This window comes from Cyprinodon variegatus, unplaced genomic scaffold (genome assembly GCF_000732505.1).
Source record: "Cyprinodon variegatus isolate N-32 unplaced genomic scaffold, C_variegatus-1.0 Scaffold418, whole genome shotgun sequence".
Classification (NCBI taxonomy): Eukaryota; Metazoa; Chordata; class Actinopteri; order Cyprinodontiformes; family Cyprinodontidae; genus Cyprinodon; species Cyprinodon variegatus.
Window position 1 is genome coordinate 637,768 of NW_015150871.1, and position 17,855 is coordinate 655,622.

At 36.2% G+C, this 17,855-nt stretch overlaps 1 protein-coding gene across 1 annotated transcript in view; it reads right to left on the reverse strand.

Moving 5' to 3' along the window:
* Positions 1–5,635: 5,635 nt before the first annotated feature.
* Positions 5,636–17,855, reverse strand: part of tyw1 (tRNA-yW synthesizing protein 1 homolog) — a 56,870-nt gene continuing 44,650 nt past the window's right edge. The window contains exon 15 of the mRNA XM_015388263.1: positions 5,636–5,881. Within this exon, the coding sequence (XP_015243749.1) occupies positions 5,636–5,881 (246 nt within the window). The remainder of the gene's footprint in view (positions 5,882–17,855) is intronic.

The window sequence follows — 17,855 nt, forward strand, 5'->3', positions numbered from 1 at the left end:
TAGTAGCTGGAAAAAACACAACAAACCTGAAGAGACACGTCGCAGTTCACCACAAAGACATTACGGTAAGTTAACAGAAATGTTGTTGGTGGTTGTTTATAATGTGACATTAAATCAACGGCTATAATGTCCCAATGATAAACTAACTAATGTTGGCTAACTTTCATAGCATTTAGTATCCAGGTTGGCTACGTTACGTTAGCTTCTTAGCACTTAGCGACTGTAGCCACTTGTTGATAGCATTGTACTGTAATGTCCAAAAAAAAAAAAAAGTGAGTTAAATGTAGGTGATAAATAACATTGAATGTAACCTTTAACCTTTAAAAATAGGTGACATTTACTACCAACATTCATTAGTTTGGCTGTGCGAGGTCGAGAGGCTAAACCATTTCCTTTGCATATATTCCAGAGTCCTGCAGGAGTCAGAGTTTTCAAAACTGTATCTGTAGATTTTAAAACAGAGACCTGATCGAATACCTGCAATTATCCCCATTTAAAACCCATAATAAAGTGCGACCTGACCTGTGATAACAAAGTGTAGCTACACAGCTGTTTTAGTGCCTAAGCGCAACATGCTTTATTTTTCCAGCTGCAGTAGAATACTGCCTTAATAACAGAAAGCAAGAAGGTTCCGGATTCGATTCCCAGCCCGGGGTCTTTCTGCATGGAGTTTGCATGTTCTCCCTGAGCATGTGTGGGTTCTCTCTGGGTACTCCGGCTTCCTCCCACAATTCAAAAACATGACTGTTAGGTTAATTGGCCTCTCTAAATTCTCCTTAGGTGCCAATGTGTTCAAAAACGGCTGTTTGTCTTGACTGGCAACCTGTCCAGGGTGTACCCCGCCTCTCGCCCGTAGACAGCTGGAGGCACCAGCACCCCTTGCGACCCCGCTTGGGACAAAGCGTGACGAATCTATGGATGGATGGATGGATATTCTTGAATCAATTTGTTTATTAAGATGCAGAATTAATAAATAAAAAATATATAAATAATAAGTTTCAGTCATGTTGTAACTCTGTATGATACCTGCTTGCATTTTGTTTATTTATACCCATGCCTGCATCTGTGAAATAATATGGATATTATTTCTACCAGTAGCTTTAGTTTTATACGGGTTCCCACTGGATACAATTTTTTTCTGAATTGGAGTTTAAAGAAACCATTGAAAATTAGAGCGATCAAGTGTCTATCGCAAACTTGTTATCGATTTCTTAGCCCTACAAACAATCAAGTTTGGTTCTGTAAAGCGAAAAAAGTGGAATGAATAATTCTGTGAAGGGCTGCAAATCAGTGATCTGGGACAGAAAAGCAGAATCAAATCAAAGTCAGGCTGTGAAATAGGGAAATGTTAACAGCTCCGTCTACTATCTAGCAGGGCAAACTGCACAGTAAAGTTTGATCTTTAAAATAGGTCATGCTGACAGAAATTGTATCATCAGTACAGACTGAACCTTTCTGATAAGCTATAAATGTTGGTGAAACGGTGCTAAATTGGCCCTGAAAATGACTGCAGTGCTGTTAGGGCTCAGCTTTTAGCATTCAAAAGCACCTTTAGGTTCATCGCCACTTTGCCAGACCTGTTGCAGGACGCTGGGCTGACACGTTTAACCAGGACAACTTTCACCAATAGTGGAGGGGAAAACACATCATGGTTTATGCCTGATGAGTTTTTTTTAAACAAACACAATTACAAAACAAATATAAATGATGCAGGACTAACAGTTATTTGCACTGCAGAAGACCCTCCTGCTGAAGAGTCCTCACTAAGGGAGCATCAACTGTTTGTGTTTGATACTTTGTGCTGTGACATTACAGAAAAGAAAAACTCCCCTGCTGCATTGCTAATGAGGCTTGAGAAGTAATGCCTGTTGGGAATGATTGTTCGTGGTAATGAGAAAGGATCATATTTATTCAGGCGGCTTCCTGGGTAATATTTTCTGTCTAAGAACAAAGTAGAGTTATGGTGTCTGGGAAGAGAACATGCCCGCATGTTGTTTTAACTAATAGTCTCTTACTGACAGTCACATGGCTTCTATATTATTATTCCCCCCCCCCCCCCTCATAGGTAAACATTCAAACATTTACAGAAAAGGATTTTTATTTAGGGTTAAAAGATGAATGGATGGATGGATGCAATGGATGATAACAAAATAGCATCCTCTCTAAAGTCTTCATATTCAAATACATCTCAGAGATTTTTGTGCTCACTGTTATTTTCTCAGTGCTGTTGTCTTTCTTCAAGTGAAAAATAAAATACAGATGAAGAAAAGAACAGAAGAAAGGGTACATAGAAAAAAGAACAAGGATCTGGCAGAGAGAGTGAGAGGAGGGATGCGACACCAGGAGAGATCCAAACAAATGCCTTGCTGTGTTTCCAAGGGATCTAAAAATGATGTGTCAACAACATATAATAGGATCTACTGGAATTTGTAGCAGAGAGAGAAAGCAAAAACACTTGCTAACAACAAAAATGGCATGTGATTGTAATGCCGTAAATAAATAACTTTGTTATAATAAACTTTGTTGTTTCATCTATCAGTACAAATTGTTTTTAATTTTTTTTCCTGCAGAAATAGTGCAGGTAGAAATGTATGTGCAAAATGCATCCTTGTTATCCCCACTGAAACACAAATTCTTTAAAATCAGTGGGATTATTAATGAAACAAAAAGGCCTTTAGTTTTTCATATTTAGACACATGAAGCTTTAAGGATTTCTAAAATAATTCAATTTTTTTATTTATTTTTTTTTTACCAGAGAACATACCATTAGTGTGTTGCAGTCTCTTTTTAAGGTTTGGTATTTTTGGATTCATCAGAAACTCAACAATATAGGCACCTATTTGATAAAAAAATATGACCCTAAGTTTTTTTTCTCTTTTTTATTCAACTTGAAGTGCATTAAAAGTGCTTTGGGTCATAGGATGTACAGTAAGGAAAATAAGTATTTGAACATCCTGCTATTTTGCAAGTTCTTCCACTTAGAAATCATGAAGAGGTCTAAAATTGTCACATTGACATAATCTAAAAAAGAAATCATAATGTTTGATTTTTTTTTTTTACTATTTATTTGTATGATACAGCTGCAAATATGTATTTAACCACCTGAGAAAATCCATGTTTAGTACAGACCACACGAGGTGAGATCTTGCATGGAGCCCCAGTCCGAGGGAGACTGACAGTCATGTTCAGCTTCTTCCATTTTTTAATAATTGTTACACCAGTGGACCTTTTTTCACCAAGCTGCTTAGCAATTTCCCCATAGCCTTTTCCAGCCTTGTGCAAGTATACAATTTTGTCTTTAGTGTCTTTAGAAAGCTCTTTGGTCTTTGCCATGTTAGCAGTTGGATTCTTACTAATTGTATGGGGTAGACAGGTGTCTTTATGCAGCTAATGACCACAAACAAGTCCATCTGATTTAGGATAATAAATGGAGCAGAGGTGGACATTTTGAAGGCAGACTAAGTCTTTAGGGTCGGAATTCTAGCTGATAGGTGTTCAAATACTTATTTGCAGCTGTGTCATACAAATATATAGTTAGAAAATCATATATTGTGATTTCTGGAATTTTTTTTAGATAATGTCTCTCACAGTGAACATTCACCTATGATGACAATTTCAGGCCCGTCCATGATTTCTAAGTGGGAGAACTTGAAAAATAGCATTCCTCATTATATTACACACATGTATGTATGTATGTATGTATGTATGTATGTATGTATGTATGTATGTATGTATGTATGTATGTATGTATGTATGTATATATATATATATCACTTTGGATCGCCTTGTGAATAAAATAAATCCTAAATAAATGTATGCTTCTGAATAAATAAGCACAAACTTTGTACCTCAATGTTTTTTTTTATACTTTTTTTCTTATTTGCGCATTATAATGTGAACCAGCAGCATCGGTTATTACTTTAGAGTAGCCTGAACCTAAAGGGAGCAGAAGTTTCATTGACACATTTTAATGATTTCACTACAAACGCTTGAACACGTGTGCACTCCACTTCGCCTGAATAATTGAGGAGGAATTTTCCCTCCTCACTGCAACTTGAACTCAGCTCAGCTCATTATGCCTAAAAGCAAAGCCAGAATGTTTTGAGTAGTTTGCCGTTCCATCTGCCAAATTTCATGCTTCATATTAGTAACTGCAGTCACTGAACTATGACCTTGATGTGCAGGGCAGACTGAAAATAAATAAAAATCATATGTCCTTTTCACTCCTGCATGGAACCTCAATTAGTGAATAAATGCAATAAATGTGAGCAACCTGCAGACCCAAGTTCATCCATATCTCTGCCCAGTGATTTGTAAATGAATATCATACTTTTTGTTCCAAAAATCTCTATTTTACTCTTCTTCATGTTTTATCGACTTTTGTTTACCTGTCAGGATAATTTAAGATTTTTCCAGCTTCCTCACATCCTGTTTTAGACCATTAGGGACCAATTAGCACAGCTGTGGTGAATCTCTACCACCATTCTCCTCCTCTGTATGCAAAACAGGGCTTAGATCTGGACAGCTCAAACCAGAACTTATTGCTTCAATAGTTTTGGGATTAAAATGTGCAATAATCTTCCTTAACTTTAATACTGTCAAATCTATAGATAATATAAATGCTGCAGTAGAAGAGTCCTGGAATATTTAAATATAACTTTAACTGTTTGCAATATTTGTCACAGGTTATCATTCCCCGCTGTGGTAAATCAAAGAACGACTAAACCCTTTGCAGAACACCTTTAGGTCCCTGCATAGGATCCTGTTCCATCTCCAAACTGGTACGAACAAAGATTGATCTCTTTCATTCTTTTGGACACAAATGTTAGATAAATGTTAATTTTATAAGCTTATATCTGAGATGGAAATGTTACTCTCATAGCTTCTACTTGGGTGGCCAGTGTTTTATAACCCGACAAAGTTTGGACTCACCATCTTGGCATTCTCACCCTTTGCCAAACTTTTGCTGCATTTTTTAACTACTTAATTGTCTTTAAATGATATTTTACCTCTAAATTTGTAAAAGATTCTGCTTAAGAGATACAAAGTATGGCAAACAGTAAGAGGAAAGCTGGGGAATTTATTCATTTTGTGTCCAATCCGAATTTATTTATTTATTTATTTTAATGAAACTGTTGAATAAGCATGCTTTAAAAGCAAAGTGCTTTGGCATTTAAAAGGTTTGAGGGGCTACATACAGATTCCATTAATTTGTTGATAAAAATGAAATTCAGGCAACAGAGAAGTAAAATCAGAGGCTGCTGAATCTATATCCTTATAGAAAGATCTCTTAAAAATGATGTTCATCATCCTTTGATACAACTGAGCACCAACCAACTCTGAGAGGTCAAAGAAAAAGTTGTGCTATAAATCTATTAACAAATGCATTGAAAAAGGGACTTTAAATGGTGTTATTGTATCTCTGCAGAACAAACAGATTTGAACAAATATTAGTTCTTGCAGCAGACCAGGATAAAGAGGAAATTAGAACATTTCTGGAGAGTGTGGAGGTAATACATCTCAGAAAATGAAACTAATAAAAAAAAAAAACATTTTATGTTAACTTGTAAAAAGTAGAAATTAAACCTAAAAATGTGTTTTCTAAACTGCTTTGTTGAACACAGCGTGGAATCCATCACTCATTCTGGCCGTATGTTACTGCTGAAGGTTGTGTGTTAGCTTTTTTCATTGGGTTCAGCTGCTGAGCTCTTACCTTAGTATGTGCAATGAGCAAACAGTTGGAGTGCTCATGCTCACAGGCAATCTCATACTGAGGTAGCATGTCAGCCAGCTGTTGGACGAAGGCGACCACTTCCTGATGCCAGGGAACGTTGGCCATGGTCAGACTGCTGGCAGAGCTCTCCCCGCAGTACGTCACACCCTGCAAAAGGACAAGGACGTGGTCATAAATAAAGAACAGAGAAAGACTTCTAATCAACGGTATTCCGATAATGCAAGTGGGAACAGAATATAAATTTAGAACGATAAAAGGAATTAATTAACATACAAATTAGAATGAATCAATCTAAAGTTAGAATAGTTCCATCAAACTCATTTAATCAGGTTTCAAAACAGAGAATCTGTAGAAATACAGTTTCTCAAAGCATATACTTCTGCTTAGTTAGCTAAGGTATTAAACATGGCTTCTGTTTAGCTTCGTTTACCATAAAAAGCACCTCAGAGTAAACTGAGTTTAGGAAAACAGCTCTGCTTTAATGTTAAAGCAGCCCCTGTTTCCTTAAAACAAAGTAATGGCAGCTAAAGTTTTAAGCTAAATTTGAAATGTGTTAAACAAGCAGATACAACATAATTTAAAGTTAGATCACATTTAAAGAAGTTAAACATTTCACGAAATTGAACAGAAAAATAATATATATGGAAATAATTTTTTCTTTGTTATCATTGGTCTTGACACATTGGAAACGATAACAGCACATTTCAAGTTCACAATACAATGTGTTGTAAACTTGAAATCTTTAGATTAGAGCAAAAGCAAATAATTAGGCCATTAAATAGTGATTATGTTGCAAATTGATAAATCTGTTGATTATTTGTTCGATTAGAAATTGATAGCCAAAGGTTCCTTAAAGAAGATTTTTTATTTTTAACGAAATTAAACCAAGTGAAACTAAAACTTTTCCACTTGAGGAGTTCTGGAGAGAGCATATAGTCAGAGGAAAGCATTTTCTTTCATCTTATAATGCAAAATGTTTCTATATTTTTTTAGTGTGGCACTAATACCAATATCGGTCGGGGCCCAAATCCAGCACTAAACTGGTGGTATCGGTATCGGCAAGTACCAACAAATATGGCATTGATACCATTTTGAGAGCCAAAAGTTTATTAAACTATTGTCACCCATTCCAGGTAGGCAATAACAAGTTCTACTGGATTCACTTTGTATTAGTCTTTTTCCTGCTTCACAAAGGTAGGCAGCAGCTTGATAAAGCCATGATGGTAATTATTTTACATCCAAGTAGTATGCAGTTCTATATATATATGAACACACATCAATTTCAAACAGATTGTATCGGTATGGGCCAATATTTCACAGCCGGGTATCAGCTATCGTATGGGGGCCAAACAAATGGCATTGACGCAACACTAATATTTTTTTGACAATTTTGGTATAAGTACTGCTCCAAGTGGGTTGCTCTGTCATGTAATGGCATGTTTGATTCTCTATACTCCAGTTAATGATTAATCTATTACTAAACAAGTTGACAGTAATTTTAAAAATCGATTAATCATGATTAATCCGATTAATTGTTTCAGCGCTACAAATAATACTAAAATTAAGGGACAAACTACTGTATAAATATGAAGTGAATTGAAAACCTCAGTGACTATAGACATAGAAACAGTTGTTTTTTACTCGATACGGAAAATATTGCCTTTGTTTTAAATCATGAGAAATTCAATTAAATTCCAGGACAGACTTTTGAAATGTTGCTTGACATCACATAAATTATCTAGCAGCACATTCTTTATATTTTTGCTTAATCAACATATAATGTTTAACTCAAAACAACAAAGTATTAAATAATAGATTTTTTATTTATAAGACAATCATTCATGCTTCTCAAGGGGCAGGCTTTTCCCCGGAAAAATTTTATTTTTCTGGGGCTTTTCCGTTTTTTAAGGGTCTTTTTTTAGGTTGGATTTTAAATAGAGGATTGAGTCAGTATTTCAGTTGCTAATTCCCGAACTGGGAGCAGAAGAAGAGAAAGTTCTGGTCACCACAGAGCTGAGGTGGACAGAAAGGACAGAGAGGCAACTGGAACAGAAAGAGCTGAGGGACCAAGAGGGTTTAAACTAATAAAGAGGGGAAAGGTTGTGGATGGCCAAAAGTAGGGAGAGGCTGTGTGGTGATGTGGGCACTTTTGAAGGAGATCATAGAGAAGATAATCACTGTATTCAAAGCAGGAGGTGACCAATCAATGAGTTATGACAGGAGTTGAGAGGAGACTGAGGGAAATATTGAGACGGTTTTTGGAGCGTAAATGGAAATAAAAATATCTAATTTTGTTATCAATGCGGAGGTGAAAAAAGAGGAATGCTATCAAGGATGAATCTAAGATTCTTTGTCTGAAGGTATGGGAGATTAAGGAGTCATCAATGTTCAATGAAAGGTTTTTCATTTTAGAGAGGGTTGAATTGTTGCCGATTAGATAGATGTGTGTTTTATCTGAATTAAGCTTAAGAATGGTTGTTGTGATTCAGGAGTTGATAGCAGAGAGCAATGAAGAGAGATGACAGGGGAATGATTTGCAGGAGAGGCAGAGGTGGGTTTCATCCAACAAGCAGTGGAACGAGATATTGAAAAGATGAAGAATAGAATCGTGGAGGAAATAGGGCAGATCCAGGGATGAAGCCTGAGAGATGCCAAAGGTGACAGGAGAAGGGTTGGGATGAAAGGTTTATAGGCGATTAAACAGAGTGCAGTCAGGCAGAAAAGGTAAAATCTGTAACAAGAATAGAAGAGTTCATGGAGGATGACAGAGCGAGAGATGGTGTAGAAAAAAGAGTCAGTTCTGGATTGAATTATGCTTTACCCATACATGTACATATAGATAGCTGATATTATACTATAAAAATGTTATGGTATTAAAAAACAACATAAAAAAATAAATCTTATCAAGGCTTATTTCAACACAGTCCCACAACAACCAGTGAAAAAAGTTTTGTTTTGTCGCACAGTACATTAATACACATTAAAACCTTACATGCAAAAAAATGACACCCCACCTTCTAAAACCAGTACTTTGTAGAAAGAGATTTTGCAATTAGAGGTGAAGCGGGTTGAAAAAGTTTTAATAAGCTTGCCATATCTTGCCATCAACAGATTTTCAGTTCTGACCATAAACTCGCAATTCGATTGAGGTACTTTAACTACCCTTCCCAACACACTTAAATGTTTCCCCTTAAACAACTTCAATGCTGCTTTAGTAATATGATTTGAGTCATATCGCTGCTAAAAGGTCAATCTATATCCCAGACAGACTGACACAGGTTTGTTAAAAAATAAAATTGTTTGTAAACTAATATTTCTCTCAATTTGGGCCAGCTATTCGGTCCATACTGATGAAACAGCATGATCCTGCCACTACCATGTTTTCTTGTGGGGATGTTGTCCCTGGTATGATAGAAAGTGTTTGGTTTGTGTCAGACATAGTGTTCTCCCGAAAATCTAATCTAAGTCTTATTTGATCATTGAACTTTTCTGCATAAAATTAGAGATTTTTCCACATGTTTTTTTTTTGGTAAACTGAGGATATTACTTCTTACTGTTTACACCAAGTTTCCTGACCAATTCTCAATAGATCCAGCTCTAAGGATTGTTTGGCTTAATGTGGTCCAATGGGCAAACATTCCAGTTGTCGTGGTGGAAATCTGCACCACGCCTTCAGGGCTGTCTCTGTTCTCTGTGCAGCCTTTATTAGGAATTCCCTCCTTGCGTGGTCCATGAGTTTTGGTGAGTGGCCTTCTCTAAGCAGGTCTGTTTTAGTACCATTTGCATTACATTTGAAGCTGATGGATGGGATGGCTCTCTGAGTGAACATCACAGATTTAAATATTTTCATAACCCAGCCCTGACTTATTAACTACTAAGTCCTTGACTTGATAGTAGAGCTCCTTGGTCCTTATGACTTGTGGTGCTGCTCCCTATCTGACATTTCAGGTGTTCATGTAAAACTTAAGCCTACAGTCACTGATATGACTATCCATCTGTGTTTGGAAAATTTTGTTTCTCTTATTTCATATATTAATTTATCTTATTTGACTCACTATAAAAGTTTTCACTCCGTCTGTTTCATATGGAGCCCCTAAAGGGACATGGAGGAAAAAATAAACTTTTGCCAGATCCCGCAACACTTTTTGCAAAATGTCGCAAAAGGTTTTCCCATTTCAGCAAACCGGAAGTAAAACAGACACACAACAGTGGAGGCGCAAAGTGTACTGCTATGGAAAGATAATACGCCCATGTGTCAGCTACAACCATGGAGGATGATTTGGAGAGGTTCTTAATTTCTAGAGAAGTCACAAAAGACGACATTACACGAATGAAGAGAGAAAATGTCAGTATGCAATTTTTTTTTGCTTTGAGAAATCTTGCAATACTATTACGGGATCTCGCAAAAGTATTGTGGGATCTCGCAAAAGTTTCTTTTTTCCCTCCATGTCCCTTTAGGGGCTCCATAGTTTCACCTGCAAGGCCACACAATTCCTCTGCGTCAGGGTGTTTTTAGACAAGACATGCCTTCTTCCCATAACAAGCCAGATTCTCTCTCAAGGTTCATTCATAATATTTTAATGATAACCAAAGTGTCTGTAATTTGTTTTGACCCTGACTACTTTCCATTACTGTAAGTAAAGGGGAACAAATGCTGCCCAAACAGAACAGGGCTGATTACCAAGCAAAAAGCGCTGTATGATGAACTTTTCTCTCTTTGCAAAGATATAGAAAAAGTGTCGACTGAGTGAAACCCATCGATCTCCTTTTATTTAACTGGGGTGAATAGCTGAATACTTTTTTCCCACTACACCGTATTAAGAATATTTTGTACAGATCCATCACATAAACTTTGATAAAAAAAAAAAACAAACAGATTTAATTGCAGGATGGAATGTTAAATCAATAAAAAGCCAAGGGAGCGAATAGTACTGTATCCTATCTATGGATGGTCTGTTTGGTATCTGTGGCTTAAGGGCTGCTTGTGCATCCACTGTGTAAAGAATACTAAAACAAATGGAAAGTCTACAGCATCAGTAGGGGGTTGTATTTTTTTTAAGAGACAGTAAGCAGCAGGCTGGGGGCAAAGGAAAGAACACTGTACAGAATTGATGATAGACCTTGGAGATACCAGGTTTGCCTGGAGGCCGTCTGAATAAAAATAATCCTTCTGGGACTTGGTATAAATCACATAGAGTAGCAGAATCAGGAAGAGGGCAACAACAGATTGAAAATTACTTTTAAGATGAATTGAAGGAGTCTGTGTTTTGTATCAATAGATGGCATGTATAGAAGCAATGAAGCAAAAGAATTCAAGAACTTCAATGTTCAAATAATCTATTCCTTCTACCTGTAATGGAAATCGTAAATATTGATTGCTGAAGCCGAACACGCTTCAACAGACACCTGTGTGCGTTGCACCAAATTTATCTCTGCCACATTGACACTGTTGGCTGAATCTTTTCACACTCCCCCTCTTTCAACCCATTTCTTACAGCAGAGGAGGAATCAGTGAAAGGCAAATGGAAGCAGTGCTCAGCTGACATGGTAAATCACACACTGGACAAGAGTTGACTAGATTTTAAATTGCACAGGGAGAATACAGTGTATCACTAGGATGACTACATAATAGCTGATACTATGATAAAGACTGTACGCTGTAGTTTAGGTGTTAAAAAAAAAAAAAAAAAAAAAAGGAAGAGGGGTGATGGATTTTTTTTTTTGGAAGTACGTATAGCCTAATTAATATAGTCTATTAACCTAAAGCAATATGCATGGTATGGTTGTTACATGTCAGGTACACCGGTGATTGACCTTGACCAAGGCACCTTACAGTAGAACTGCAGTCAGTCCCTGGACTGGCATGGCTATCAGTGACCCTACATAGTTAGGGACAAATGCAGGGACATTTTTCCTACTGGGGATCAGCTTCATAGTCATGGTAGGACACTTCTTTGATTTTATTTATTTTGCTCAGGCTACACTTCAGCCCACAGCACGCTAAATGTTGAAAGGGCGATATTATTGTCATTACTGTTGTTAATATATAATAGAAATTTTACACATTCAGAAAAAAAGATGTCACAGGGGACTGTCTTTTAAAAAGGGGGATAATTTAAAAAAAATCTTTCATAAGCGGGATGCCATCCCCCCTCAACTCGAGTACTAATTGTACCCCATTTAACCAAAGAAAGCCCTAATTTGGCCTACACTATCAGATGACCAAAAGGTAGTCATGTACTGGTTATAATCTGGTTCTTCACAGAGAGCTGTTTCCATGCATATTTATAGAAAATGGAGTGGAGTGAAAAGGTATTCTGGATAGGGGCCACAAGCTACAGAGATAACCACAGACTCAAAGGACTGTCGAGAAAAATCCATTAAAGAATTTATCTTAGACCATGAAACCTTTTCCTTTCACATCCTAATTTACTCACCACTTTGTGTTCAACTATTGTAAGGCAAACCAAAGGGGAACAGTTTCCATTACTGTACCTCTTACTTTGTTTCTTTAAATACTTTCATAAATTTTTAATGTTATGTGTAAATCTCAAAAGCACAAATGAAAGTCCCCACTACCTTAACTACAGAAGGAGTTTCAAGGGGACCATTGTAGCTTCTTCCATCAGTCAGCGCTGACAGCTAATTTTAGAGTCAATTATGTGATTGAGCAGCTCAGCCGTACTGTCACCAGTCCAGTGTGGGATCCACCAATTACTGGGCTCATGATGAAGTCGATAGCCTGCTTGCAGCTCAGGAGGCCAGAGTGTTTTTATCTCTTAACCATTGGGTAATATACTGCTCATAGGAAGGAAGAAGAGAAGGGAAGGGTCAGAGAGATAAGAGGGAGTAATAGAGAAGATAATTATGTGGGGAAAAAGACAGAAATAAGAGCAAAAGTTTATTCTGACAGTGTAGAAAAGGATCTTAATATAAACCAAACACCTTAAGGACAAAGAGATTCACTGAGAACCACACTGACGTTATGAAAAACATAATCATCTTTTAGGATTTGTTTGATATTTACTTCTATAATGTCCAGACAATATACCTGTAACAAACAATCACTAAAAAGAGTTTTTTCTCCTTCTGGCTGTAAAGTGTGAGATGCTTTAAACTTTTTCACCATTTTAATGAGTTCACTTGGACACATTTACTTTGATTATGTGTCCATTTTACCACAAAAGCAGCCTCATAGGCACTGACAGGATAATATAATATTAAATCAAAATTGCTTTGTCTCAATAGACCTACACATAAGAAAAAAAAAAACAACCAAAAACAGCAACTGGTATGAAATCAGATGTAGAATAAATTGCACCAAATATGCAAAAAGAAATGCATTAAATCTCAATCTCTGGGCGAAATATCTTAAAATTAAAATCTCAGATTTAGTTTTTTATAGATCACATTTTTTTCCCTTTGGTTACATGAAAAAAAATTAAATAAAAATGACAGATATACAGTATGTACAGAAAAATAAAAAAATTCAATCCACCCTTTTGGGAGTTGACCTGAATTTGAAAAGCAGCTAAATCCAAACTGTGAAACATGCTTGATAAACCAGCTGGCAGGCTGTTCCATCGTAAACAAAGAAACACCTCAAAGGTTTGCAGAGAGTGGTACTATCAGCTACGTTGTCAGTGTTAAGCATATATCTAAGAATGAAAACAACAGGCTGACATCACTGAACTACTTAACAATAAGGAATGAATAAGAGAAATAAATCAGTTTTTCAAATAATGAACCCATTCATTGCCAAGTTTTAGAATCTGCCATGAAAAGGTGATAGTAACAGCAAAAGCATTAACAAAAAATTCAAATGTGTGTGACCATATAACTATATAGATTTGCTAGTGCAACTGTAGTAAAACAATACTGTGAAAAGAATTTAATGAGAATTTTAACCAGCATGAGCAAATTAAGTCACACATTTTCCTATGGCTCAATATGGAGCAAAATGAGCCTATAAAATGATGCAACAACTAGTTAAAACTTACACTTTAATCCATCATCAAGTAATATAAAGGAGCTCATTTTTACCAGGTTCTAAAGTGATTTAATAGAAGCCAGGAGCTGCTGATCAAACTGGTTTGGTAATCTGATAATCAGCATAAAGTTACCTCAATATAAACATACAGGTGTGTAGATGCAAAGATGAAAAGACGTCACGTTGGCCAGTTATCTCTGAATATAAAGCTGAAATCCATTTATGAATCCATTTATTTAACATGTTCACATGACAGAATGTTAGACGCCCATCTACAATCCCAGGACTAACAGTAACTAACAGAAAATACATTCGCTATTCAGACTGTGCAAAGCTCAGAGTAACCGTAAAATACCTTAGAAATTGATCTTAGAAACTCCACAGACTTCAGTTAGTATGTTGAATATACAGAGAAAAACCTAAAAAATAGGATGGGAAGACATTTCAGGTTTGCAAAATTGCATCTTAATTAGCTCTGGAGCAAATGTCCATTGGACAGATCATAAGAGATCCCTGGCAGTAAATTTAGGTTGCAAAGTTGAGTGAGAGTTTAATGGAATAGATTAGTGCTATTGTGGAATAGCACAAATACCTTAACCTTTTACGGTGAAGGAAAACTGATTTGGACTTCTAATTTTGGAGACAGGATCTAAGCATCTGATAGACACTGGGTTTACAATGAGCTCCTGTCTACAAAGGTATTGTAGATTGAAATCTGATTATTTCCTTAAGAGCTTAAGGTTTGCTTTTGTAACCTGTCCTTACATCTTTTTCTTGACTTCTGCTTCCAAAGAAGCAGTTTTTGTTAAATTTTCTTATCCTTTCCTTGTTATGAATATTCATTAGTTTCTTGGCACATCCACTCCAGGGAAGACTTGGAGTAAAATGTTCTTAACTTGGAAAAAATGTATTTATCTGTAAAACAGCTGGACTCAAACTTTAAGGAAATGCTTTCACAGGTTTAGAAGGTAGAGACCGATTCTCTGTAAACATTGCTGATCAGTAAAAGAATTGAAATTATAGAGCCCTTTCAGTAATACGACCCTAAAAGGATTTTAGGCAGAATGACTTTAGGAAAACAGGATATACAACTATATTGGAGAATTCTGCAACAAATATACAAGTTAGGGTAAATAAACAATTTACATTGATATAATAGAGCCATATTTTTGGAACTGTGCTAAAAAAAAGCTTCATATCCATGCATAGACAGGACTATAGGTAGACAGTTCGGGTTAGGTGCCTTGCTCATGTGCACAACAATCAGTGTAGAAAGAAAGTAAACTAAAAACTGTTTATTTGATTTGTAGTGGTCAGCTGCATGACAACTCTACCCACTGAACCCCAATTAACTGACGAAAGGTCACAGCTTTTCCATTTTATATATTACTACAACTGAAAGCTTTAAGTTGTTTTCATTGCTCATTAACTCAAGGGCTGGTTATCCTCCCGCAGCAGTGTGTTGCAGTGAACTTGTCGCAGATGTTTCTGATTTATGCCCAATATTAAAGCATAGTCTGTGCTATGTTATTCCACGGCACGCTGCAAGAGGGACAATGGGTTTAGATACAGCTGAGGCGGTGAGGAAGAGTCTCATTAAATTATTATTTTTATCCTAACAAGCCACTATTTGATGATTAATCATAACTTTATTATATTTTTTGGAGCCTATTGATAATTAGTGCATTTGTCTTTTACATTATAATTGTTTTTCTGCCACATCTTTTTTCTTTATTCTCTTCAAACTTCTTTCTAATCCTCCTAGTTTTTGGTAAATATATAATATTACTGCTTAAAATAAATGTGTCGTTCACAAAATTTTTGGGACTGTGAGGAACAAATGTATTTTTTAAGTCTAACATATTAACACAATGAATGAACAGTAAATCTGAGTGGGGTAAAAAAAAAACAAAAAAAACAAGCCAAGTTGCAAAGGGAGGAAATGCATTTAAGCTTTTAATTAATGATCCCACTATATTTTTAAAATGGAAGAAAATTTAATGGTTTATTAACAACATTTGTATAGTAATGTATATTCAGGACTGAGAATGTAGCCTCCTTTAAAGCACATTACCTCAGAAAAAACAGAAAAAACTGATGGAAACTCCCCAACTGATATTAAAAGCTCATCTAACAATAGATATTTATCTGGTTGGAAACAAGAACTGTTCCCTACAAGAAGAAAGTGTTTTTAGCTGCAAGGATAATACAGTTTTGGCTACACTGATGTAATAACAACTCAGAAATGAATGTCCCCAACCACTTTGCATATCCTATCCAGTTCCTCAATAAGAACACACACTTGAGGCACAAGGAAAGCACAGATAACAGTTTGATCTTGTAGCTTTATTATGGCACCATGCTGGCAGACCAGACAAGCTCAAAAACAGCCAAAGGAACAGATTAAAAGGAAGAGAAGCAGCTTTACAAATACTGAATCAGGCTTCTTGCTTCCTGTTACAATTCTGACTTATTATTTTGTTAATATGGCTTAGATCTCCTCTTTATTCAGTATTTAACATCAATAAAGTTTTAACGAAGACAAGTTACACATACAGACATTATACAGCATGTGTCATTGAAATATATTAATATATTTGTTGCATTTTAATGTTCACATTTCTTTCTAGAAGGGGCTCAACACACAGGGAGCAACCAAACGGCAGCGCCAGATGGTGGTCATCGCCACTGCTGTGAAACCCGACAGGACGCGACAGAGACAGCAGAGGTTGAAAACCGTGTTCTAAGGTCGCTTGTCTCCCAGTAATTTAAAAATTGGATTTTGACCTTTTAAAAGCCCTCCATCACAGACAAGATGTCAAGGATGACGACTAAGACAATTATACCAGGATTGACGGACATTTACATTATATGTACGCAGCTAAAATGAATTAGCCAAGTAGTTGCAGACTACAAAACCCTCTGCTAATTGGCCAGAGTCAATGAAACATCAATGATTGCTTTTTATGCCATGCACCAGTGGCAAAAGTTGAACATATTTCAACTTTCGTGTGTCATATTATAGTATACATATTCCTGTGCATAAGCTTGATATCTGACACACGACTTTCACCACTCACAAGTTGTATAGAGAACTGAGGGACAGGAAGTGATGTCGCCTCCCTTTAGTATGCAACTCAGGTTTTCCCATTAACTTTAGGAACATGTTTTGTAAATTTGAGAGTAATAAGATAAGTTTGTTACACATAAATGATCTTTTAGCACTCCTCTCAGTGATTTATAGTAAATAATATATTTAATACTATGCAAACAGAATTCATCCTTTCTTTTTAATATAAATGTATTTCCTTGTTGAATTTTTAGTGCTTTTAACTTTCCACCTTAAATGTAAACTAGAGATGTACCTATATTTATTATTTGTTTTACCTCTAATCTAATCCTAAGACCTGAATTTGAATATATGCTGATCCTGATAATCTTCTGATAGCAGAGCTCTATTTGCTTTAATGTTATTATATAAATAAGAGTTTATTTTTTTTAATAGGCCGTAGTAAACTTTCGACAGGCATGTAGGGAAGTGTTGGCTTAGTAGGTTAGAGCAGTGTGTTTGTGCTCTGACAAGATTGAAAATTCCCGCTTCGATCAATACAGCCTCCACTCGGGGTTCCTGAGCAAGATCCTTAACCCCTTATTGCTCCCCGGGCGCCGCACAATGGCAGCCCACTGCTCCACAAGAGAACAAGTTCCCCCATTATAGAACAATTAAGGGATTTACATCTTTTTTTATATATATATATGTTACACTTTATAGAAAATTTTGCTTCACACTATCAGCACAGATTAGGTACAAAGATGCATTATTTAAAGTTAAGCCGATTGTTAAATGACTCCAGAAGTGATTCCTGCTGGCTGCTACTTTTCATCTGTCTAAAAATCCTCCAGGTCTTTAATGCAGTATTTTTGAATAAGTTTGTGGTATTGTAGCTTTGTAGACACTGCATGGTGCTCTCCTGCTTTGCCACATTTCTAGTGTAATATATTCACACACATATTGCACAAAGCTCTCAAATGTGTTCAATGAGGTAGTGTAAAAAAGATCCAGATGACCATGATCCATTTTTTTTTTACAATGCATGCATGACCTCTCTCAGATCACACATAGAAAAAGAC